This window comes from Scomber scombrus, chromosome 10 (assembly GCF_963691925.1).
Source record: "Scomber scombrus chromosome 10, fScoSco1.1, whole genome shotgun sequence".
Lineage (NCBI taxonomy): Eukaryota > Metazoa > Chordata > Actinopteri > Scombriformes > Scombridae > Scomber > Scomber scombrus.
Window position 1 is genome coordinate 27,015,401 of NC_084979.1, and position 25,813 is coordinate 27,041,213.

At 39.2% G+C, this 25,813-nt stretch overlaps 1 protein-coding gene across 1 annotated transcript in view; it reads right to left on the reverse strand.

Annotated features, from left to right (window-relative positions):
* Positions 1 to 25,813, reverse strand: part of spryd3 (SPRY domain containing 3) — a 62,735-nt gene that overhangs the window by 15,836 nt on the left and 21,086 nt on the right. Inside the window, exon 7 of the mRNA XM_062427664.1 lies at positions 8,617 to 8,766. Within this exon, the coding sequence (XP_062283648.1) occupies positions 8,617 to 8,766 (150 nt within the window). The remainder of the gene's footprint in view (positions 1 to 8,616; positions 8,767 to 25,813) is intronic.

Genomic DNA, 25,813 nt, shown 5'->3' on the forward strand with positions numbered 1-25,813 from the left:
CAGTCAGTTATAACCTATTTTTAACCATCAACTATTTAAAGCACAGCTTATATTGGTTAAGAGAGATTTGGAGCAGCTTTGCCTCTGATAGAAGACACATTACACCCTTATGTGGTTTGGAAATTACAACAGTTAATCCTGTGACTTTTTTGTTTTCCAAATCAGTGGTGGCGCCACATAATCACACTTACACTCCTTATCTATCAACAATCAATGATGGAATACACTTTAGAGCGAGAAGCCCATGTTAAACCAGCTGGTCTGATATACCGTGAACTTTCAAAACATAGTCGCAACCCCGGCTGGCCTGCAGAGGCATCGGTGAAACGCAAGCCGCCTCTAAGAACAACAAATACCGGCGTTGAGTCCAGAGCATGGTGGAGCGAAAAAGCCTGCAATATCAAGATCTGCAGCTGCTACACCGGTGTCATCAGAGCTGCCTGCATTTCCACACTGTGGCAGAGTAAACAAGTCTGAAAGAGAAAGAGCGGAAAGGTGCGGGCGAAAGGAGGGAACCTTGTGGAAGCAGATACCCATCATCTACTGCGGCTATCACACTGGCATATCGCAGAGCTGTCTAAAAATATAACTAAAGCCATGAATTACCATGAATGTGTGTAATGTGTGTGTGTGTGTGTGTGTTGCAGGTACAGTTTTGTAAGAGGCCAAGAGGGGAGGGAAAGTTGTGCGGTTCTGTATGTGTACGTGCCCACACAACAACCTCACCTATAGGGGTTGGGCAGAGGGAACTAATGCAGGTCTGTTTGTTTAACCTTGTGTCATCGAGCTAAAACCTCTCGCTCCCCACGCGATAACAGCAACTGTCTGACATTAGCTGATGATCTGGCTGGAGTGAGGAGAACAACAAGCTTTCTGTGTCAATGTGTTAGGGCATGTTCATTGCTTTCTATGGATACAAATCATTCTTGGAATAAACACATAAAACTGATAAATTACCAAGTTTGTTTTGTTAATGAGTAAGTGTAGGAAAGGATGGGCGGAGGTAGGAGAGATTAGCAGTGTATTACATATTGTTTTATACAAATATTTCACCAAATGTTTCACCATTTTACATTGGAGTTCTGCATATTTTCATACTATAAACCTTTCAAGGAAGTAGTCAGTCAGGTAAAAGACTACAGCTTAGCTTATTTTTGTAATCAAAAATCTATTATTGGTCAATATATCATAGTGAGATTTCTTTAAACTCTCAAACATTGATACAAGCCTTAAAAAATCTAGGATTGATTGGACTGTTTTCAGCACAACAACATGCTCAAAATTGGTGCTGCTAGATTGTGATGTTTCTCATGGTCTCATGGTTAGTTTAGCAAGTTCAGCTGCAGATGATGGAAATGTCATTAGTTTTTAGTGTATTTGGTAGTAAACCAGATAACTGAACAAATATATCTTTTGATCTGATGATGGTGCCACATTTAAAGTCGAAGGATCATTAAAATTATAAAAATCCATTGAAAAGTTGTTGAGATATTTTAGTTTGTACCAAAGTGACCTACCTTACCACCTCTGGAGCCACACTTGCCTTTCGCCCTCTCCACCTCTGCACACCTCTTTTCCAACACTCACTCCATCATCACAGTCACCCAACAATAAATGACAAGGATCACGATGACTTTCAATGTGTCGTCAGTCTAATATCAATATCTCTTATCACACAGAGGAGCTTCTCCTAAATCATGCTAGTGGTGCTTTTGTTTTCTCCAACTTCCACATCAGTGGTCTTGGCAGAGTCACTGCTCCTTTGTTTGATCCTAAAATGACCCCTGTTAGAATAAACAGGTTCACAGCAGCAACATTGAAAAAGGTCAGTAGGACTACTACATCACAGGAGGAAGAGGAAGGGAGCTGTTCCCAGGACCCGGTCCCGGGGCATACCAGGACAGAGGAAACGCTGCCATTCAAGCCTCCTGAGCAGTTTTATTTCTTGTCCATGTGGTGTTAGGAGTACGCACTGTTAGAGTTTGTGTGTGTGGCTTTATGACTGTGTTTATGAACATGAACAGAACAGAGAGTGAGTCAATACAATCATCAGAGACACAAGGTCATGGGTGAACTGCAAAAACCATCTGTTTCAGTCACACACATATGACATGAACCACGTATCTGTTCCTTCACTCCTCCGTTACAACTATCACACAGATTCCACCCCGACTCCCCGACCCACGTTTTTCGTTTTCCTATCCTCCCACTGTTCTTCTCAGGGTTATGATCGTTTTCTTTTTTTTTGTTGTTGCAGGATTTTAGGGGTTTGTTTGTTTTTCAGGACATGAGGGTTTTCCTGCTTTTTTTTTTCCTGTGTTTTTCATATTCTGAATAGCTTCCCTTGATTTTTCTACCTCCTGACTTTCAGGCCTCCCCATCTACCTTGCTACCCCACCTCCTCAAAAAAAAAAAAAAACCCACACTCCCCATCTCCCCCCTGCACTCTTCCACCACTAACTGAGCCTAGATCTCTTTGTCCCACACCCTAGCAACCGGTATGTGTACCGGATGAAAAACAACCTTGCTACCAAGCTTATGCATGCTGTACATTCATGTAGACCCTTATCTCCAGAAAGTGAGAGGTCATGACAGGTCTAGGAATTGTAGTAAGGTCAAAACAGATCTTAGATTACACACACTAACACACACACACGCACGCACACACACACATCACAAACTTATCACATAGCACAAATCCCTCCAACTTCCCTGTTGGACAGGAAACTGGCAACAGTGGCTTTGGGGATTCAAAAATTTACTTCCACCTTTTTTCTTTCTTTTTTTTTTTTTACAAGCTAATTCAGTTTTAACGTCTTGAACTTCTTTGGAAAGGAACAGTGACGTGAAACGGGACAATTTTGGGTCATGCAACATGCAAAAAAGACTAAGAGTCCACGGCAGCTGTTCTGTGAGGTTGTACTTAAGCAAAATGCTGACATGCTGATATTTAGTAGGTGTGAAAGGGTTTCCCTCACATTCATTAATTTCTGGCGGCTCGCCCCAATAAAACTTTGCCCGTGACAAATGGATTTTCTATTTTTGGACTTCTCAACCCGCTTTCGCATTCTCTCACTCTCTCTGATATACTCCCAAACAGCCGCAGACGCACCTGCACTGACTCGTTCTCCCCCCGTGGCTCACAAACACCCTCCTCTGACCTCTCTCTCTCTCAATTAGCTTTTACCCTGCAATCACATCACGTCTTCTACACTTTAGAGTCGCAGTCTCGTTATCTACACTTAAAAACGTGACCACTTAAAGATCGATTGTATAAAGCGCTGACCATAGACTGCAAAAAACATTCATGGTGCATTCATGTGCACCTTGCAAACGCTGAAATCTACATTGCCTTGTACGGCAAAGCTTAAGAGATTTCATGGTGCATTCAAAAGCACCTCAAAAACTCAGAAATCCATACTCAAAAGGCCACAAAGGTTGTTTAAAATGATTTTTTCCCTTTTTTGACGTATTTTTAACACATCACATTCATTTCTACAGATGCATATTTTAAAAACTATATAACCCTAGCCTGTAAATACTATGTAATGTTTCTCTGTTCAACATCTAGTACATTTTGACTTCATGATAGCACTAGTGGAAAAAAGCCAGTTACATCAATTAAAGTTATAACAATTCATCCTGAGGGGGAGACAAGATTGCATGGCCATCCATCCAATAACTGTTGAGATATTTTACTCAAAACCAAAAATCATGGGGGCGCTACAGGGAAAGTCAGAGGATTACCAAAGTTATTAGGATTCATTATCTGGGGATCATGTATGTTTGTACCAAATTTCTCAGTAATCTACCCAATAGTTGTCGAGATATTTCAGTCTGAACCAAAGAGGTGGAACGACTAGCCGACATTGCCATCCCACCAAGGTGGCTGAAACAAAGACCCAAATAAAAAGCTGTCACTACTCACGAGACATGACCGGCGGCTACTGCTAAAGTTAAGATGGGAATAGAGACATAAAGTTGGGATAGGTGGGGGTTAAGAGATTTGTTAAGAGTAGAAAATACAGTACAGTACAAAAGGTGAGCATGCAGTCAGCAACCACAACAAAGACATAGACAGAGAGTCAGACAGACAGGCACTTTGTGGGGCATTAACGAGTAGATTTGTGTTTATATTCAGGGCCTGTTGTCTTACCACGGGATGCTGCGTGAACAAGACCAACAAGCATGCAAACTTGCAACTGCTGGTGAGTAAACAGTCATTACCCAAGCCCTTCAATTTTCTGCTTTATCACCTCTCCTGGACTTAAGCTTAATGTCTTTGTAATGAAACCCAGATGCAGAGAGAGAAACGTGGTGGCGCAACAGAAAAGGAGAAGGGAACTCTGAGGGAGGTTATAGGACTTGAAATTATCACCGCTCAACGTCTTCCTCACCCATGGGAGCACGTCTGTATGTTTAATTGAGAGCATATGTAGGAACATGTACCCTTGTATAGCTCTATCAGAGGATATTGTCGTGGTTTTGTCTTTATATTCACAGAAAAATAATTCAGTAAATATAATTGATGGAGATTTTTTTAGTATAATATGATTTAAAGGCTTTAAACTACTTTTAAATTGTCTCATCTGTGATTTAAGCACTCCTTATGTTACTATGTGACTCAGTACATTAGTAATTCATCATGACTCATAACTCTGTCTTAGGGTTTCATTGTCCGCGAGTACTCAGGGATGAATTTGTAAAAGCAACATTTTCCACAAAGAGGATAATAAGATTTTAAAATAATGAATAAATATTAATAAATCAAATGACATGGATGGAAACTTGTAAGCACAGCACACATACAGTGCAAGTTAGTGATGGGCGATAAGGAAAACAATCAAATATCACAATATTTTCTAACTAAATACCTTCATATTGATATTGAGACAGTATTGTAGGGATGACTACCGGTGCTTTCACAATATATTTACACAATGGGATTTTTGTTACATGATTATGAGTAATGAGGATATAATGACTAACTGGGTGAAGGAAAATACTACAACAGTCTAGTTAGTCTGGAAAATTACATGGGAAACGACAGGAATTACGCCTAAATCTAAGACGATATCTAGTCTCATATTGCAATATTGACATATCGATATATTGTACTTCTCCTCTCCGTCTGAATCTGTAGCTCTCTGAGTCTTTATGTATCCACTGACCTGTGCTTCGCCCTCTGTTCCTGTTTTATAAATTGCCTCTGAGGCCTTGAAAGATGTTGTACAAGTTTCATCTTTTATTTTTGTTATTAAAAGGAGTCGAGTTTTGACCCTGGTAGAGACAGTGCTGGCAGCTCTCTCCGCAGGCCTTGGCTTTGGCAGCCACTAATGTTTCACATTCATAACGCTCTCTCAAGGATAAACGTACATGGTGTAAAATATATATCATATTATGAATCCATACTGTTGAAATAGTCAGGAGAATAATATTAGGTAAACATGTAATACAAATAGGCTTTCTAAAAGAGTCCATCTATTAGAAGGTAGACATTTATAGTTTAATCCTGTCCTTTATAAGCTTACGAAAGAGGATAAAAACAGTCCTAATTAAGGGTGTAACTGCACACAAAATTCACAGTTCGGTATGTATCTTGCTTTTGGGGTTCATGGTTCAGTAGAGCATGAAAAAAAAAAGTTAGAAAGGTAGAAAATAACATTTGGCCTTCTTTTGAAAAATGTAAACATGGCGGTGTTGCCGTGGAAAAAGAAAACAACCTTTCAGGACACCTGCTGACAGCTGTTTCATGGTGATTGATGGTGTAACTGTATCTAAAGTAGTTCAAACTTAGCTCCACCTCCAGCAGCTACAACAGTAACATGCTGCTCTAACACTGATGCTTCAGTATTAATAATCTAATGATGTCATGTATAATAACCCAAAATACCTGGGTCACTACATTACAGGTATATATATCTGTATATTATATGCCCAAGCTAATGTGTCTGCAAGGAAATTCCACATGGGCTCAGAAAAATGTCAAGATAAGGCTCGTCAAGGCACATTGTTCTCCTTTATATATACACAGCTCTCTTATGGATGAAGTTTAATAAGGCGAGCATGCAGAAGCTTCAGGTTGCTTATGATGATTGCATGAGGATTTTACTCAAGAAACACAGGTACGGTAGTGTAAGTGACCTATTCTGCCTTCTTGAGGAGTTTGATGTACAGATTTATTTGTCGCCTGAACGTTTCTCAGAACAACCTTGTTCGGCTGTTGTCAGATCCAAAAGTATAGATCCATACGTTGCCAGTCACCTATATGGAAACACTGGTGTGATTGTCTTTTATAACTAGTGCAATGCTTTTATTGTTCTGTGTATCTTATATGTCTTCTTTATATATTATGTCTGTATCGTCTCTGTGTTTTTAAACTGGACCCTGAGTCTGACAATGAAGGTGATGATGAATAATAAATCAGTCAGAGGGACAAAACCACAACTTTTACTGTAATACTTCTCAACTATATTTTTTCTCTCTGAGCGCTGGCTGCTAATATGTGTTGTCTAAGCGGAGCAACAGGGAGATGCCGTATTGTTTCACTACGGCGATAACAGAGCATATCTAAATAACAGTGTTGCACTCGGACAGTCTTGCGGGTCTCTCGCTTGTCATTTTGACAGCAGCGACACTACAGGCTAACCCGGCTACCTTAGCTAAGCCGGCTAGCTAAGTCATGAGCATGCTACAGCTACGTGGTGCGCTGCCAAAACGTTCCAGATGAAACCCGCACTCTTATTACGGTTCTGCACATCTGAGTTGATTAAAAGACCGTTTGACAGTAACTTTTTGGGTCACGGAGCATACCGAACCAAACATCCTGCACCAAATGGTTCGTGACGAATACACATACCATTAAACCCTTAGTTCTAATATAAGTGCTGGCAAGATCCTAAACTATCAACGACTACTGAATCAGTCTTAGTCAGTGCCCAAACATGTACAGGTTTGTCTGTTTAATTCTTCAAAGCAGGTCAACATGGTAACAGTCACTTGCAGAGCTGCAGTGCTAAATGCTGAAATGGGAACCGCATGTGCATTCTTTGGAAAAAGAAATGAGGGCTCAAATGAGAGGTGTTAAAATTTCTCTAATTGTATTTTCCTCTTGGACGTGTTTTATCTCCACAAAGTAGGCTATTAGATCCGATGAGAATGGCTAAGCTGCTGGATAATGGGAAAGAAAATAAAGCTTATGACAGTACTGCTATGTTTACTACTACTAGACTCTATTTCACACAGTTCAAGTATTCCACAAGAGCACATCCACACTAACCCGATTAAATTTGTAAACACATCTTTTTTTTCTCCGTTCTCAGCCCTCTGTCGAGACTCAAACTGTTTTTTCTCCTCCCCAAAAAAAACGGACCTTTTCCAAAGCGGCCTCCAGAGTGTGTAAATCTTAAAACTCCAGCTTGTTGTTTCAGTGTGTACAGGGGAAAACCGAGCTTTTTGCAAAACAGTGACGTAAGCTGCTCGGTGAAGGTCAGGGTCCGTGTGGCAGTGATCGTTCAGTTTGAATGTCAATACGGCCAAATACAGAGTGGAAACGTCTCCATTAACCTGATTTATTCTGATTTTGTCAGACGACATCGACATTATAAAATAATAATAATTTTTTATCACCGTAGCCGCAGCAGCGTGGGAATGACTGCTGTTGGTGTTTATGGGCCATGATTATATAATTATTTCATACTCGCTCCGTTGTCTGTTAACAGAAACAGATTTGGCCGTATTAGACACGATGTAGATTTAATGGGTTGGCAGGCAGCACAGTAACATACTGTAGCTGTCCAGTCACAGTCGACTGTGTGGCAGCAAAGTTAAGAAGACAACTCACGTATTTTAAATGTCAATAATATAGGTTATTATAAAGCAAAAGCTGCTGTCATTATCCTGTATTCATGTCAATGTGATCGCACAACGCTGCAGCCATTAAATAATTATTTGGTCGGCCGGGCTGTCGTCTTGCTCCTTACTCCTTACCAGATGTTGGCTGCGATACAGTTTTGTTTTTCGCCAACTGAAATGAAGGCGAAGAAGAGATGTAGTCATTTTAATGTGTTACACTGTAGATAGAGGTCTCTTCCAAAAAAAAAAAGAAAAGCCGGTCGTCCTAATCACTCATCATCTTTTCTCGATGCAGTGAGACGAACATTTATTTCCAGGATCTTACCTTAAAAAAAAAAGGAAAAAAAGGACACTATCACTGCTGCTCTTCCAAGATTACAACATTCCCGAGGCAAGGACTGAGGAACATTTTGCAGATGCTAATGACCTGCGTAATTCCCAATCCAGGTTTTTGTCAGAGTTTTCCGTCATTATAGTTGTTAGCTCAACCACTTGTTGAATAGGGACCAGCGGGGGAGAATATAAGTCAGCCATTTGGAGGCTTATTCATGCAGTCCACATCTCTTGAGTTCATTAAGCTGGACAGTAATATATGACAGTGAGGAAAAAAGGGAGAAGGGCAAAAAGAAAAGCTTGCTTCTCCGTTGAGTCTAGGCGCGTATGTGTGTGTGTTTGTCTATGTGTGTGTGTGTGTGTGTGTGTGTGTGTGTGTGTGTGTGTGTTTGTGTGTGTGTAAAGTTGTTATTTTCTTAGAGAGCTCACCCTTCTTGCCAAGCCCAGGGCAATGTAGCACTTCTCTCCGGCATCCACAATCTCCACTTCATAGTAGTGGCAGCGGGTGGTGAGTGGCTGGCGGGCCTGAGCCAAACCCACGTCCATGATGCTCTTTCCTTTGCCAACATACTCCAAGAGCTGAGGAAGGGGGGATAAGCAGAGGGGCAGAAAAAGAAGGAGAGAGGGGGGGTTAATATGTTGATATACAGTATGGACAATATATAAAAAGGGGTCTAATTGAATATGAGCATAATAAGATGCACGCTCGCACTACAAAACCGAGTTATTGCCCAATTAAGTCCGACCACAAGGCTCATTCAGCTGTCGGAGATGATGGAGATCAAAATCAAATATGTTGCTCGAGCTTTTCACAAAAACAACAATGTCGATGCTGAGAGAATCAGTGTGCTTCAAACAAACTGCTTTTAAGACTGTTAAAAAGTGTCTGAAACCTCGTCGGAAGCGTTGGAATTAAGTGGGGTTTGTAACTTCCTAAAAAACTAATCCGTTAATCCGACATTCACACCCACTTAATGATCGGCCAGGTATGCAGAGGTAGGAAAATAGGCGGGATTTTAACTGCTCTATCAAGCACATTTTCTTCACACACGACTGCTTTCGTCAATTTTTCGAAGCAATTATCGTGTCTCCCTTTTCTCTATGACAATAAGTCTCTGTTTAGAATAGCTATGAATACTTTTTCCCCCCATCAGACAACAAATGAACTAGTTAGCTTTGAGCACACCCCGAGCCTTAAAAGGTTCATTTTAGCTCATTAGGAGTTAATTATGTATGTTGTTGCACCCTCATCTCTTAGAAACGCTAAGTTGTTGTTAATTGCACTTATGTTGTTTCTTTACCGATGGTTTATTCCAGTAGGTGGACCGGAATAATATGATTTGGTACAGTGTGTCTTTTTGACTTGTTGTTTTTTTAAATATATTTCTGTTTTCTTTATTGTTCCTTTATTCTGTTATGTTTCTTTGAATGTTTTTTTTTTTTTTTTTTTTTTTAAAGGAGTAGGACTAGAAAAGTTCCTCACCTCATCCTACACACTTTTTGAACATTGCATGGTTATTAGTTTGTTGTTTATCTAAAGTTTGCTGTCATTTCTCTCTTAATGTTTCGCTGCCTGTATATTTTATTTTATCATTTTAACGAGTTTCCAACAGAGAAAAAAACCAAGTCCAAATGGGGAATGTTGCTCCACCTGGATGCCTCCTTTAATGATTGACAGTCATTAGTCTAATTCGTTTTGGCAGGAGGTGACGTCTCGACTTCTAAGTACATACATGTACACTTGGCCAATTTTTTTTTTCATAATCAAACTGCCACAGAGCTTTTTTCCAAATGATAAAAGAAAAATGATAATTGTGTGCAGCGTGAATGCGTTAATTCAAGAGGAGAATCAGCAGCTCGGCGATGGGTGTTTTTATTCTACTGTCACAGCTGTTGAAAGAGCACATATAACGTTTAATAGCTTGTCCCATCCTTCTGAGTACGTGTTGTTATTTTCGGGGGGTTACCGAGTGGATCTATGTTTCACTAATAAAGATTATTGATTGCCCTTCAGTGTTCAGCACAAACATTTTATTAGTTATTCAAATCTCAGTCACACATATAGTTTATAGTTGTGGTATTCCTCTGTTACTTTACACTCTTCATGTGTTCTGGTATGTTTTATTGTATTGCTGTTGTTGGTAAGTCGCCACTGACTTTAAATCTAATTCAAACCTCAATACTGTCCTGGCTTCTGGACATCCATAAGAAAATCTGAACAGTTAATTGTGTATTTTTAGTAGTTATTTGATGTATTCTGTAACAGTACCTCACATGTATTTCTACATATAGCTAAAGAATAAAAATGTGACTATAAATCAAGTTTCCTGTACCTTAAAGTTTCTCAGCAAAACTTGTTATTACTACTGTGGCTGAATTTTCCTGACTTTCTTTGTTTCAGTTTTTATTTGACTGGTTAAAAAGGGGGCTGGCAGTAATGAGTCTTTTTTTTTTTCAGTGGGAAAAGTTGAGATGGAGACAGCAGATCAAGCTTGGGCAGGATCCTAGCCTGATTTTGTTCCAGAGGCGAAGGACTTAACCACGCAAACTGGCTTTTTTGCAAATGTGTCCTGCAGTAAGCGAGTGGGCATCATGATAGATTGACACTTCCAAACTCTTGATGAACCGCCCGTGGCTGACGATCCTGCAAGTACGAACAGCCACCTCAGAGGTTGCATGTAGAGCACACAATGATAATGTGATTATTTTTAGGTCTATTTTATCTCTTAAACAGCCAAACAGGTTGGAGATGGGTGGGTACAGGTGAGTAGGTGGGCAGCTAGGCAACCGCAAAGCCTTTAGGCTGAGCGGTGTTTCCATGCCATGTGAGTGCATGAGTGTAATGAAGAAAACGCCCCCAGTTCGAAAGTCGAGGATGACAGACGAGGTGGGGGTGGACAAAAATGACTTCTTTAGAAAGCCTTTGTGTGCACATGTGCTAGTACATGTGCGTGTGCGTGCGTGTATGTGTGTGTAACACCACCTGGGTGTGCTGGGTTTCACTAGCCAGCCACTTAAAGGACACACCTGGTGGGAACAGCTATTCAACATCTATGACAAAAAAAAAAAGAAAAAGTCAAGTGTCTCAATTAAGTTATTACAATTTTCCCTTTTTGTTATTCTCTGTTGCTTAGTGACCAATCAAACTGGGAGAAAAAAAATGAAATGAAAATGAGGCAGTCAAAAAGTTTCATAAGTCTCTGAAGCTTGACGATAGATTAAAACTGTTGCTGAGAGCAGCACTTACATGGATGTGTAGCTGTATATTATACAAAATTATGTTTAATGCCTAACTTGGTTCATTCAAGTGATCAAACACTTGATTGATTGCAGCATCCAAACCATTCATGCATGAAGGAAAATACAATCCACATCATCATTTTTGGTTTCATAATGAACTTAACGCAGGATTTAATCTTCAAAAAATATTCATGGGTGCACAGCAAACTTTAAACCCCAATTTAATTGTTTAACCCTCACATACTGTTCATATTTGGGCATTTCACAGTATTTCCTCAAAGTTAGCCTTTATACTAAATTTTGGACCCACAAATCATTGATGATCTTAGTTTTTACGCTTTTTGTTGAGCGAGAAAAAATATCTGTAATCACACTATATAATGGTTTATTGTTATATAACACTGGAGAGCATGGTGCTTTCAATGAATGATGATGATGAATGATGAATTAACAGTATTTTTGAACGGTGCTTTTTGAATTTTTTAATAAATATGAGTCAAATACTCAACAAAAATGTGCATCAGCTGCACAAAAACATTTTTAGAAAGTTGAAACATTTCTATTTTTTGTATATTCTGAGTCACATGAGGATAAGTCATCAAATTTATGGCTAAAAGAAAACGTTTTTTTTAGGGTTTTTTGGGTCAAACTAGACCCTAAACAGTCTGTAAGGGGTAAAAATCCTTTCCAGACATGTATTAAGACATATGAAGATACTTTCCTTGGAACAATAATTAAGTTTCTGATATAATAACCACTCTAAAATCCTTAAAATGACCTCTACTCTTCCTCGTCTTTGAATATGTAAATATATTCATGACGGCACACAGCAGTGCAGCAGCTTCTCCGGCTCCCGATTACGGCGTAAAGAGTTTTAGGGACAGAAGCAGAAGAAGAGTTAGCGGGTCGGTCTGTCAGCCGACCTAAAACCTAAAAGCTAATGCGATCAGGCCACGTGTGACCTCACTCACTGGATGACAAACTGGCTCTGATCTGAGTGAAACAGAGTTCATCAGGAGGTGCGGAGCTGTTGCGTTTCTCTTCTGACAGAAACTTGGCTAAACAGAAAAATGCTGGACTCGGGTTATCGACTCAACAGGTTGCTACAGATCAGAATCAGCTGTCAGGGAAAACCCGAGGAGGTAGACGCAGCATGACTTAAATTAAATAAATGATTGATTTCATAGATTTGTGATGTAAGAAATCCTGCCTGAGTGAATCCATGTTTTTTTGAGACCGTCCTCGGTGCCCTGCAGCTTCCAAGAGGAAATCCTCAGCCGTGGTGTTGACTATTTATTTCACTCATGTCTCACTTCATGTATTGTACCATATAAAAAAACACCACATGGACGTGTTGACAAGGTTAAAAACTTGATTTTCATTAGAGGGGGTCTTTAAATGATCATTATAAAGGAACCTCAACCATCTCCGGTTCACATCATTTCCCAACTCTGCCTCCGCTCATTTCCTGCTAAATAAAGCTATAAAAGTGTGAGTAGATGAGTTTTTTCATTATTTTTAGTTGTTTCTCACCAAAATGCACTATATATATAGATATATATATATCCTTGAGGCCTAACGAAAATCTTCAGTGCATTTCCTTCCTCATAAACCATTTGTAATATTTTTAACCCTCCATCATTTGCTCGCCTTTTCTTGCTCTTCTCCACCTTTTGTGGCACATTGCTACATTTCTTGATGCTCCACTAACTCTCAGTCAATAAAACAGAGTGAAAATGTGGTATTACTACTACACTACTACATAAAGCACTACTAATAGTAAAATAAACCTCCAAAAAAGGATCCCTTTAATCAAGACAAAGATGACCTTAGAACTGAAAAACTCTAATAGCATCAAACTACACTACAATACAGACTTGATACTTTTTTTTTTCCTAGGTAAATTTCTCCAAAAATAACACCAGGCAACCATATGAGGTGATCACACCTTAAGAAAAACAGCACACAGACCGAGTCTTAGTAAAGCCTGTTCCAACAGTTACATAATTACATCAGCTACTTGTTCTCAGTCTGATTGCATAAAGCTGCATAAATACATGTGTCACGGCCCATTTGCGCTGTCGAGGCAGCCTGAACAGCAACAATTTAACATTTAGGCAGTTTAATATGAAAGTATTGTTTAATTCTTCAAAGTTTCGTACTTAATTTGATTGATTTTTGTAGCGTTGACAAACAGCCCACGATGAAAAGAGTAACTTACTCAGTGCAACAAGGTTTTGTGGGTAATCAGTCTGCATGTGTACAAACAGCTGATCAGTAACCAGATATCTCCTTTACCCCTGACCTTATTATTAATTGTATTAGTGTGGATATTTTTCAGAGCGGTTTCTTTTGTGTTTTCTGGCGTGTGTGTTGAAGGGGACAGACAGCACAACGAGAGGAGAGAACACACGTCGTCCTCACTAGGGTTATTATTAGCTTTGAAATGTTCTTTAGTTTTTATTTTTATTTAATCTTTCAGCTTGTTGTTTTTACTTCAGTTTAGTTTGAATTAGTTTAACAACCAATTAAGTAGTATTAGTAGGAATTGACTAGTTTTAGTTTAGTTTTTATTTCGTTTTCCAGGTATTAGAAGGGATGAAATAATGTCTGACACTGAGGTAAAGTGTGCAGTGTCTCCTGCTTCTCTGTGAGAGCTTCAAATGTGGACTTTCATATTAGTGGGATTTTACCCTTTTAGCTGCACCCCACAAATGTTCCCATCACTCTCCATCAGGACTTTTATCTACTACTGGGTCGTAATCAAAATATCCCCCTATTGGCCTGTGACGTTTTCTGCCTGAATCATCTTCTTCTTCTTCTTCTTTTTCTTCTGTCGAAAAAAAATCATAAATAGCACGTTAAGCATCTTCTTCTTTTGCATTATGCGGCAGCCGGCATCCGCTCAGCTGCCACCTGCTGGTACTAGCCCGTTACCTTAAGAAGTCGAAGCCGATTCAGTTTAGTTTTAGTTAGCTTTGCATTTTAGTTTTAGTCATTTTTATTTTTATTTCAGATCTAAATTTTTTCATTATTAGTTTTAGTTAACTATAATAACCCTTGTCCTCACAACGTGGAAGCTAAATTTAACATCCAGTGGCGGGAAATTGATGTATTTAAACTTCTACGGGCTACTTTGGTTTAGTCTCAGTTTTAGTTGAACTTCGGGCGGAGTTATTTTAAATACAAGGAAGCAACGCTCTGTGTAATAACCATCTCTCCTTTCATCTGGCTGCTTCACTGCCAATAAAAAGAGACAGCCACAGATTTGAAAGCAGGTTAGCAGTAAAATCAGCTCTCTCAGAATTAGAGAAACTTCTTTTTTTCCCCCTACCTGTGAAAATGAAGCTGCTCTAATTCTTTACCCTGATTATCGTGACCAGTTTTCTTGTTTACACGACAGCTAAGAAACCAGCTTACTGGAGAAAGCCGACAGTAATCCCGTTATTTAAGTGTGCATGTAAAACACACTGATTGATGATGATGATGATGATGATGGAAGTAAGTGCGTGTCCAACCTCTCAGTTTCCTACTGCATGCATTTTTACTCTTACAATATATATAGAGAGAGAAAATTGCTCCTTTTCTTTACCCTGCTGATTAATTGTTCACAGTGGATAACAGTTACACCTCCTGCATTAGCATTCACCTTTTTTTGTTACAGACTGTCCTTTCATGTGTACTCTTGTGTCTCCTTAACCTACTCCACTTTCATGCCTGGACAACTGCTTGTTCCTTTAGGAGAGGAGGAAAGAGTTTCGGTGTTCTCTTTTCTGTGTCTGTGTGTGTGTGTTGTTTTTTTTTTTTGCTTCTTGCTGCTGAGTAATGGAAGGAGGAGAGAGACAGGAGGGAAGAAAAAGAGAGACATAGCCTTGAGCGAAGCATGCCTCACTGAGATAGCTGACAATCTCTCTCTCCTTCTCTCTCTCCTTCTCCCTCCTCTATCCCTCTTTCTCTCTCGCTCCTGTAATTCTGAGTGGTGAGAACGGTGATGATGGTGTGCAAGATGTGTTTTGTTGAGCCGTTGCCTGGGAAACAAGATGTAACGCCCAGAGTGTGGTCCTGCCAATTTCCTGTCACACCTAATGGGGGAACTTGAAGAAAGGTGAAATTAAGAGACCTCCTTCGTATTATGTGGTTCACACTTTGACCAAAGTCTGACCTGATTAAACACCAGTTACTACATCTGGGCTACAGCTTTTCCCCCCTTTATGTTAAACTGTTTCCATTGTGTGATTTTACTGGTTTTACTTCTGTGCATTTGATTATTTTATACATCATATACTGTTACTTTTCTCCCTCTTTCTTTACCTCTGTACATCTTATTCTTTTATCTGCCTTGTTTGGTTTTATTCCCTTTTGTAAATCACTCTGTAACACTGTTAAGAAAAGTTATTATCATTATTATTAATGTCTGTCTACTTTTGGTTCTTGAGGAAGCGTTTCCCTCACTTTTCTTTCATCCCCTGGTCTCCATTTCTTCTCTGGAAATAGTTCCTCACAATTTGTACGCATAAAAACTGAAATATTAACATAAAAAAATCTTGAATAATTTGATCCAAATGTGCCTATTTGATTTGGAAAACATGTTCTCTGGCCTTGTCCTTTGGAACAGAGGTTTTGTGATCTCGGGTTTGGGTGCCTTCCAGCGGCCAAATCTGACTTGTTCATCAGTCAATTCTTTTCTCTCTTTTTTTTAATGCGTGCACATTGAAAAACTGATGGACTGAAAACTGACGCCATAAACGCCACAGTCGGTTACAACCACTCCATCTCCGGTGCTATTTTTAATGAGCTAACAGGTGATGTTTGCGCTGAATGCATCCACTAGTGCTGAACAGTGTGAAAATTACTCTACCCTAAACCATGTCATGACTCTGTTTACATTACAGTGTAACACAATACAATCTGTTCTGTCTTTTTGGTGATAAATTACCTGAACAAAACCACTACAAATCACAACCACCTATTCATTAAAAGTTCAGATATTTCAAAACATCGCTTGCATAATCGCTCGCATGTTCAAACTCAACTCATACGGTAGAGGTTCTCAGGAGAAACCGCAAACACCATATTTGCAGTAAATTGTTGTTATCTGAATGTATCTTTTAAGATTAGCAGATCCAAAATAAATCTATCACTCATTACGAACCTTTAACAACTTTCTTGTTTAAGCGTGTAATGCGTCGTGTGATGTTGTACGTGTACTGTTAAAGTACTGTCAATCTATGTTGCGTGTTACAATTTTTTTGCACTTTGCATTGCAATTCTACCGCTCTACTTTTTGCACATTTTTCTACTTATTCACTGTGTATTTATCATATCATTATTACTAATTGTACTTTACTGTAGCACTTCCTCTTTCCTAACTGTGTGTTGAGCAATTTTAACAAAGTGATTTCACTGCAGGTATCAATAAAGATTCTTATAGGTGCTTTCTCTGAGGGACACCCCTTTTCATTTTAACTGGGTTAGGAAGTTCAAAGAAGCACTTAGCACCAAAACAAAATGCAAAAATCAAAACACAACCTGTAATTACCATAGCACTGACAGAGTAAGTGATGTGCAGTTAGGTGAACAAGTATTTACTGTTACAAGACATGATGATATTTGCCTTGATGCATACAGTACGCCTCGCGGCAACATTCCCACCTGCAGCAACACTGTTTAAAAGAGACTACCTTTGTGTTTCATACAGCCATCACATGCAGTATGACACCAGCGAATAACATTCGAACACTATGCAACCATCACAACACAACACGTGAAAACATTTGACTTTACGCCGTTACTTTGCAGGTTTAAACAGTCAATCGTTCACTTGAGATTTCCCTTTTAAAACCGGTGAGAGGCAACGGACCCACATTGTTGCCCTTCACTGACACCTCGTCACGCATCGGCCATGTGGAGGCTTTTCATCACCTTTTAATACACTCCATTTATTATCACCATTACCGCTGCTGGGAAGATGTTGCTCAAATTAAAACTTGCGGCTCCCATGCCAACACCTACTGCCACCACCGCTGATTTATTTGGACTAAGACGTAAAAAAAAAAAGAAGCAGAAGAAGAAGAAGAAAAAGTTACAGTATTGCAGGAAGGTTGCCACTGATGGAAAAACACAATGTTACATTTGGGCAACAGCTTAATATTACCAGAGAGAAAGAGAGAAGATGCCATGAAAAGATGGCGTGACGTACAGTATATACTTGACAATCTGCAAAGTTAGACCCATCAGCAAACCAACACCAGCACACATAAGACAATAAATATAAAAAGGTACAATACAAAACAAAATAATAGTGCAGAAGAAAATACACACTAAGGCATCTCTTGTACTCAGCCTTCAGTACAGCCAGAATAGAAATGCCTAATCACCCAAAGTCAACAAACAACATTTATTAATCGCTCAATGTTGTAGGGTTAGGGTTAATTTAAGGGTTTGGCCCTCTTAATTTAAGCTATTATTTAATATTCCAACAGATGAAAAGGACGAAGCAGGTTTTTAAAAGGATTCAATTACACCTCTGAGCTCCGTATCGTCTACCAGATGGTAGGTTACAAACCATGCAGTCATCAAATATCTAATAATACTCTTTAGAACCGACTGAGAAAATAAAAACATATTTTTTTATTTAATTTTGATGAAATATTCCAGGTCAGAGTGCTATCGATGTATACACCAAGATACGTGTAGGACTGGACTTGTGTAATTGGCTGGTTATGTACCACCACTGGGTTGTGATCACCAATTTCTCTGGAGTCAAAGATCATTTTTCAAAGTATTGAATAATAAACTCACAGTTGTCATACTGATACACTATTCAGAGAGGAGGAAGAAGGCGTTTTATTCTCAAGGATCCAAGTCAGTATTACTGTCCAGACACTGATCCAAACAACTGGATTCACCAAGAAATACACAGGTCCAGACTTACTAACATTTAGGCACAGGTCAGATTTCTGCTCATAATATCTGAGTATTTACAGAAGGATTTAGTAAAACAGCAGCTCGAGGTGTCATGAGGTCCTGGGACTGCCCTGCAGGAGTATCAAGTAGAAGTGGGATTTTTCAAACATCACCATGTTCAGAAAGTAAATGATAATGTAGGCTGCTAGTGAAGCTGAAATAGAAATACTAATTAACTAGAGAGATTGTGTCTGAAAACAGTAGTCACATGCTCAAATGAACAGTGGAAAAGGCTTTTTGTTCATATTGATCATTAGAATATCCATTTTCTCTCAGAAAAATTTATTTGACGCTAATATAAAGCATCAGTCGTCCAAATGAGTCAAATCCAGAAGATACATTTCAACGTTACAGTCTTTTTTAGAACCAAAATCCCTCTTTCTGTTACTATACTTCCACCACAGCTCAACAGGGAAACACAAAGAGGGAATTTGATGCTAAAAAGACTGTAAATGTGGCCGATATCCACTTGATATGACTAACTCAGACTGATGAAGATTCATATAAGCTTTCAAGTGTCAAATGTGTTTTAAATGTGTTTTTGTGCAAAGTGACTGTGTACACACTTTGGATTTTGTCCTCCATCACTTACATTGAAAGCACATTTGAAAGAGATCTTTTAATAGTCAGTATGAAAAAGAGGAATGATTAACACTTCTTTCACATATCATAGACTGTATATACAATGGATGTAACATCCGTGACGTCACCCATTGGTTTGTGGACTGCTGCTTGGAAGCGAATAGTTCTTGAGCAGCGCCATCTTGAAAATTTCAGGTGCATGCTGGGTAAAAAAAAAAACACGGATTCTACTTATATGGGCATCAGGAGGGGCATGAGGCACCCTCCTGAACCTGTGAACCAATCAACCTGTCAATCACGACGTAGCCACGCCCTAATGCATACCCTGCTTTATCGTCAAATATAAAATCAGGGAGGCCAACATTTCACAAATGAACATCATACTGCATTTAGGCTTTAAACTAGTGATTGAGACCATAAACACATTTTGAAAACGTTTATTGAGGTTATAAATCAAGTGAGAAGTTGGTGAATTCTCCATTGACTTGTATAGAGACGGAAGTCCTTTTGACACCAAAACAGTCGCCCCCTGGTGGCCTTTTGATAGAATGCAGTTTTAAGTTACTTCCGCATTGGCCTCATTTCAGAGGACCAGAACTCCCCTCCTGGTTCATATGGACAACTTTAAGACATACTTGAGAAACTGTGAACCTGTCCTTTAATTTAAAGTTCAGCTCAGCTCAGGAAAAATCTGATATGATCAATAAATGTAATATTTTCTGAGGTTTAATGGTTAACACACAACTTCAGGCACAGAATTATACCTCTTGTTCGTATAGCTGTAAAGACATAATGTAAATGTTGTCCTTTTTCTCATTTCAATGAACACAATGTGCAGCCTAAAATTACTGAGTGTACATCTCTGAACACTTCCACCTACGCCGACCTGGGACTCTGCGTAGGTGGACGTGATGATTGTCACAATTGTCATTTTTCAAACCAAACATTCATTAGTTCCTGCTAAACTGAAATTGAAACTTAACATGTTTTCGCTTTGGACTTTTAGTCAGGCAAACAATGAGCAATGTAGGGACATCACCTTGGATAAAGCAATATGCGATGGGCTTTTTTTCACAAAATTCTGAGATTTTATAGACCAAAAGAGTAATTCTCTGATGAATCGATAATGAAAAGTAATCATTAGTGTTCACAAAAAAGACTTAAATCTTAAAACGAATAAAATTATCACCATGATATTACAAATCATGGTGACACGTAAACTCCACACAAGCAGGTTTGAACTCGACCGGTACTTAAAAACTGAGACACAGTTGGAAATCAATTCTGCTGAAAATGATCCTTCAGACATAAAAGCAAATGTTACATAATAGGGGTTAAATAATTACGATACCAGTACCAATCCAAGTTCCCATAAAGTGATACTGATACCAACTGAGTACTTCATTTGATACCCATTACACTTTTTGTGCACTTGCTTTCATCCAATGTAACAGGTGTGTAGTGCAGCCACACTTGTGATTGGCTGTGAGCAATTCTGTACAAATAGTCATATTTTCTAGCTCTGGGTGCGAAAAGGATCGATTGCAGGTATCGTTTGACGGGAGACGTTTCGATACAACTTGGCATCCATTTATTTTGGTCAACACCTTAAAAAGGTATCAAGTACAGATACCCAGTCCTGTTATGTAACAATGTCAGCATGATACAGTAATTAATCAGCAGCATGCTAAAGAACCAGTCAAAGACTAAATATATTAAACTTTGACCCCAATGATAGCCATGGGTGACCTGGATATAATTCGTCTGTTCTCCTGACGATGCAATATTAACACCGTAACTGCTAACAACTAAATCTTAGTGTCCCCTAGTCACCAAAAACATTTTTAAAAAATCTCACACACCTCCAGGAAAACACAGCTTACTATCAGTTATGTGAGGATAGCTAATAAAACATAAATGAGCCAAAAGTCTGTCCAGTGACGGTGTTTTAATCCCTCTGTAAAAATATCAGGGAACCTCGAGACTATGAAACTGAGCAAAAAAAATGTAGCCAGAAAATGAATGTGAGGCTGTAAACATGGAAAGGGAATCTCAGAAAAAGGATGAAACTGAAGCCAGAAAATTAAGAGATAAATATTTTAAAGGATAATGGGAGAGTAGGGTCATCTTCTGGTGACAAAAAAAACACACAACTGGGGTCTCATCTCTACTCATCCTGTGTGAAGAAAGTCCAAATAGGCCAGCCTCCTCTCAGCCCGTCGACTTTTCTTGGATTTAGTTATTCCCAGTTTCCTCTTTTCTCACGCTGCTCGGTTCAGAGATCTGGAGGCAAGCAGCAGTGGTGCCACTGATAGGCCAGCGAGGTTGCAAACACATCACAACTTGATGGGAAAGTTGTGAACTTTCATCCAAGAGCAGTGTCATGTTGGGATTCACGACTATTGTTCCCAGAGGAAGGAAGGAAGGAAGCAGGCAACCTTAGAGGGGCGTTGGTACTAAGCTGGCTCTAGCAGTTGGAAAAGGTACAACGAGAAACGGAGCAACGATGACTATTACGACATGACAATGTCTGGGGTGGCTCACGCTCACATAAAGTTTAAGCCGGGACAGAAGAGGAGGAGATACTCTGGAGAAGATACTGCAATGTGTAGGAGAGTTTAAAAAAAAGAAAAGGGGGGCTCCAACTTTTATGAACCACTACAGTTATGTCAGAGGGTAAGACACATAGATCTTCAGTTTTAATCTCCACATGAAGGAGAGAGGTGGACAGAGAGAGAGAGGTGGACAGAGAGAGAGGTGGAGAGGGAGCGAGAGGTGGACAGAGAGAGAGGTGGAGAGGGAGCGAGAGAGAGAGGGAGACGGAGGGTGGGAGGAGGGGGGTATTGAACGTGAGATATAGGGCTGTGAGGGAGCACCGGCACTCTTGGGAAAACTGATAACTGCAGACTCAGGTGCTGTCCACTTACTTGTCGGCCCGCTCATCCGCAGCTGAGGGGATTAAGTTGGTGGGCACATTGACTGCTGTGACAACAGGAGGCAGAGGATTGGAGGCTCGTGTTCGCACTGAGCCGCACGTACGCAGAGGAGAGCCAGCCAAATGTCTCCTCTAAAGAAAAACAGCAGAGCGGGACCGTGGTGGCAAGAGCCATTAAAGAAAAAAAAAAGGAAAAAAAACATCACTCATGTGGATTATTATCCAACACCTTCCACTGACAGTCATGTCAAAGTGAAGATCTCGCATTCTTTGTGAGATGAAGTAATCTTAGAAATCAAGAAGTCAGATCACTTGTAGAGGAACATTTTATATTTATTGATGTAAAACAAAAGCCTTGAAACTTAAAACCAACACATTAATCAGAACTTTATGAACACTGTTAGCGGCTTGAGTTACTGTTTTTTATCGAAATAATTTTCTTTCCACCATTTAAAAGCAATGTTGTTGTTTTTTCTTTAGAGCTGTCTTTAGTTTGAGTAACTAACCAAGACCGCACTGCTGCGCTGCCCTCTACTGGCTGAAAGCTGCAGTCTGTGGATCCTGTTGGGCGTGGTCACCTGAGGTTTGTTGTGCTGCTTTACACTGTTCCGAGCTCTATTGTTTGACTTCTGGTTGCTGTAAAACATTTTGTAACATGTTTTTATTTCTGTATGTGTAATTAGCACATGTGTAATGTGTTTTAGCTAACCTGATGGATAAGAAGCCCTGAATGAAAACTGCGATCTAGATGGAAAAAAAACTGAGAAGTTTATGAGATCTTTAACCAATATCAGTGGCATAAACTACATTTTTCCACTTATATACCTCTTGTCAAAACTTTATTTATCAATTCAACATTTCATAATTTTATTATTAATGTTTCTGAGAGAGACGTGGTAAAACTGTAACAATGCACCACAGATGGTTCAATTTCGGGGAAACACTGACTAGATTTCAAAATTCTTTAGAAGTCGATTGATTGCATAAATTCAAAGGAAAGAGTTAAGTGTGCGTGGGAACGTCCTGTGGCACAAAATGAGGCCAAGACACAACTGAACAAGTTTCAAAATGTTTTTTTTAAACTTTGCACGTATGCTCAGACTTTATTACTCTCCTTTATAAATGTAGAGAGACGAGAGGAAGAGGAAGAGGGAGAGCGAGTGAGGGAAAGTTTCTGTGAAGTTCAGAGATTTGTCAGAAGCTGAGCTGTCTCTCACACACACACACACACACACACACACACACACACACAGAGTCAATGTGTATGCTCCCAGCTAGCCACAGCAAACATCTGTACAGTCTGCATATTGGCGCTGTTAGGGGCGAGTAAACATGGACTGCGAAAACAGTCCGGCGGTCGAATTGGCGAGAAACCACAACAGCCATGTAAACAAGTTCATTACATGGTACATTCAGTTTATGTAACCATGTCATGTTTAAATACACGAGTGTTTCATTCACAGTTTTGGCAGCACTGATAAATTATAAAAAGTAAATGCAGCCATTTTTAATTCTTTACTGTACAGCAGTGTAAGAAAGTTAGAGAAAAGATGTGGATGCCTTTGATTTAAAACTAAAAATGTGCATTATTATGGAACAGGCGGGGGGAAAAGGATGACAAGTCTTTCATTACGTCCAGAAATTCTACTGAAATAAGCAACAGGATGACATTATGTGCCCAAGTTTTCGCTTCTGGACTAGACTTCTTTTAAAAAACGGGCGGAGAGGAGTTGATGTGACCGGTCATGACTCATTTCAGCCCTTAACACAACCGTTGATAATGATAATGGCTTCCATTAATCCCACTTCATTTCCGAGTGCACTGCGCGCCCCATCGCAAGAACACAGAAAGTGGACTGTCACAACTTCCCTGAGCTTATTACGTTCGTTTCTGTTCTGATTCATGAAAATGATACCATCTATAACGATTGGCAGTTTTACACATATCCAAACATTATTAGTGTTTATTAAGATCATTATAAAATACTTCCAAATTTCACTTTCCTTTTGCTGTGGCGAGGCTCCGTCAAATATAGGTAATTACCAGGAGGTACATCCATCAATTTTATCCAGAATAACAGTCTTCTACACAATGCTGTCTTGTAACGAATTCATTCATCCAAACCACAAATAACCACAACAAATTTTACCTTGAATGTCTCCTCCAGACCTGGCAAAGACAACTGAAACACAATTTTTTTTAACTAGTAATTTGTGTATGAGATAGTTTTTCCACAAAAAAATGAACTTACCAAAGAAGAATGTTTCAAAAGGCTTAATTTATAAACTTTGTGTGTGTGTGTGTGTGTGTGTGTGTGTGTGTGTGTGTGTGTGTGTGTGTGTGTGTGTGTGTGTGTGTGTGTGTGTGTGTGTGTGTGTGTGTGTGTGTGTGTGTGTGTGTGTGTGTGTGTGTGTATGTGTGTGTGTGTGTATATTGTACTTTTGTGTTTAATTGAGACGTGTATGACACATGAATTTCCCCGAGTGGGATAATAAAGTTTACCTAAACATTGACCTTAAAATGACGACTCATATGACTTTGACTGATTTCAGATGTTTATCTGTGAGACAAAGTAAGTTTCCTACTTAATTGAGTAAAAGTGTATGTACACTGTAAATTTCCATACTGATGGTACGGTGTGACATCACAAATCACGCTCGTCCGTACTCGTCGGTACGCCCCCCTCTACTCAGATTTAAGTTGAGAAACTTTCCGCTTTCCGGCGATGAGTGTGTCAACAGCTTTCTCGTGTGTAGTGAAGCAATAAACAATATTTCTGAGTGGAAGGTAACTTTAAGAAAAGGTGAAGTATCACCTGTGGAGGAACCACTGTAATGTCCGCGTACAATGAGAGACAAACTGGACTGATACTGAGTGTTTGGGTGATTTTTCATCTTTTTGAGGCTCTGTCAGATATAAATCTAAAAAAAATCTGATAATATGATAAAATACATTTTCTTTTGAAAAACCTGATGGATGAAATGAATAAAAGAATGTCATGTTTTGCATTGTTAAAACTGGTGATGCTTTGACACTCTACTCTTAATTACCACCAATTTACTGTTAATCAAGGTCCCTGGTTATAGATTGATGGCTATAGATAAAGTGGTTGGTTACTTGAGCTGAAATATTTAGTCAGTTTTAGTCATTTTTAAGAAGAAATAGCAAATATTTGCAGCTTGTAGCGTCTCATGTTGGAGGACTTGAAGCTTTTACTATGTCATACGTGACAGAAAACTGAATATCGTCTGGTTTTTGAATGTTGATCAGACAGAACAAGACATTTGAAAATGAGAAAAAATATTTTACAGACACACTGATTAATCAAGACACTAATCAGCAGATCGATAACGTAAATATTTAGTTGGATGATGACACTGTAGAGAGGAGTCTTCATTTAAAGTGGTGTTACTATTGAGAAGATTGAATAAGCTGTGGGCATCTGCAGCTTTGGCAGGCATCACAAGTTAGTGCTCACATATTGCATAATGACAAACCTGCTTTCAACACATATTAAGACGCCGGTGAAACGATTTATAGACACAGCGGAGCCAACAAGGGCACAGACATTAAATTAAAACTTCAGTTTTCCACTCAGAACAGAACTATGAGAAGAGTATTCATTACCCTGAACAAATGGCCTTGAGATGAGAGATTAAGAAAAAAGAAAAAAAAAAAGAAAAGAAAAGTTGAAAGGAACTCGGAGCATATCAAAATAAAAATGTAAGAGGCCACAGTGAAAAAAACAACAGTACCCTCCCTGAAAAGATATCACCAAAGTTTCCTTTTCAGAGTAACTTTATGAGAGCTGTTTCAAGGATAGTTATGAAAAAGTCAAATTTGATGACAATGCACTGAGCACAGAGAAAGAGAGAGAGAGATAGAGAGAGAAATAAGAGTTG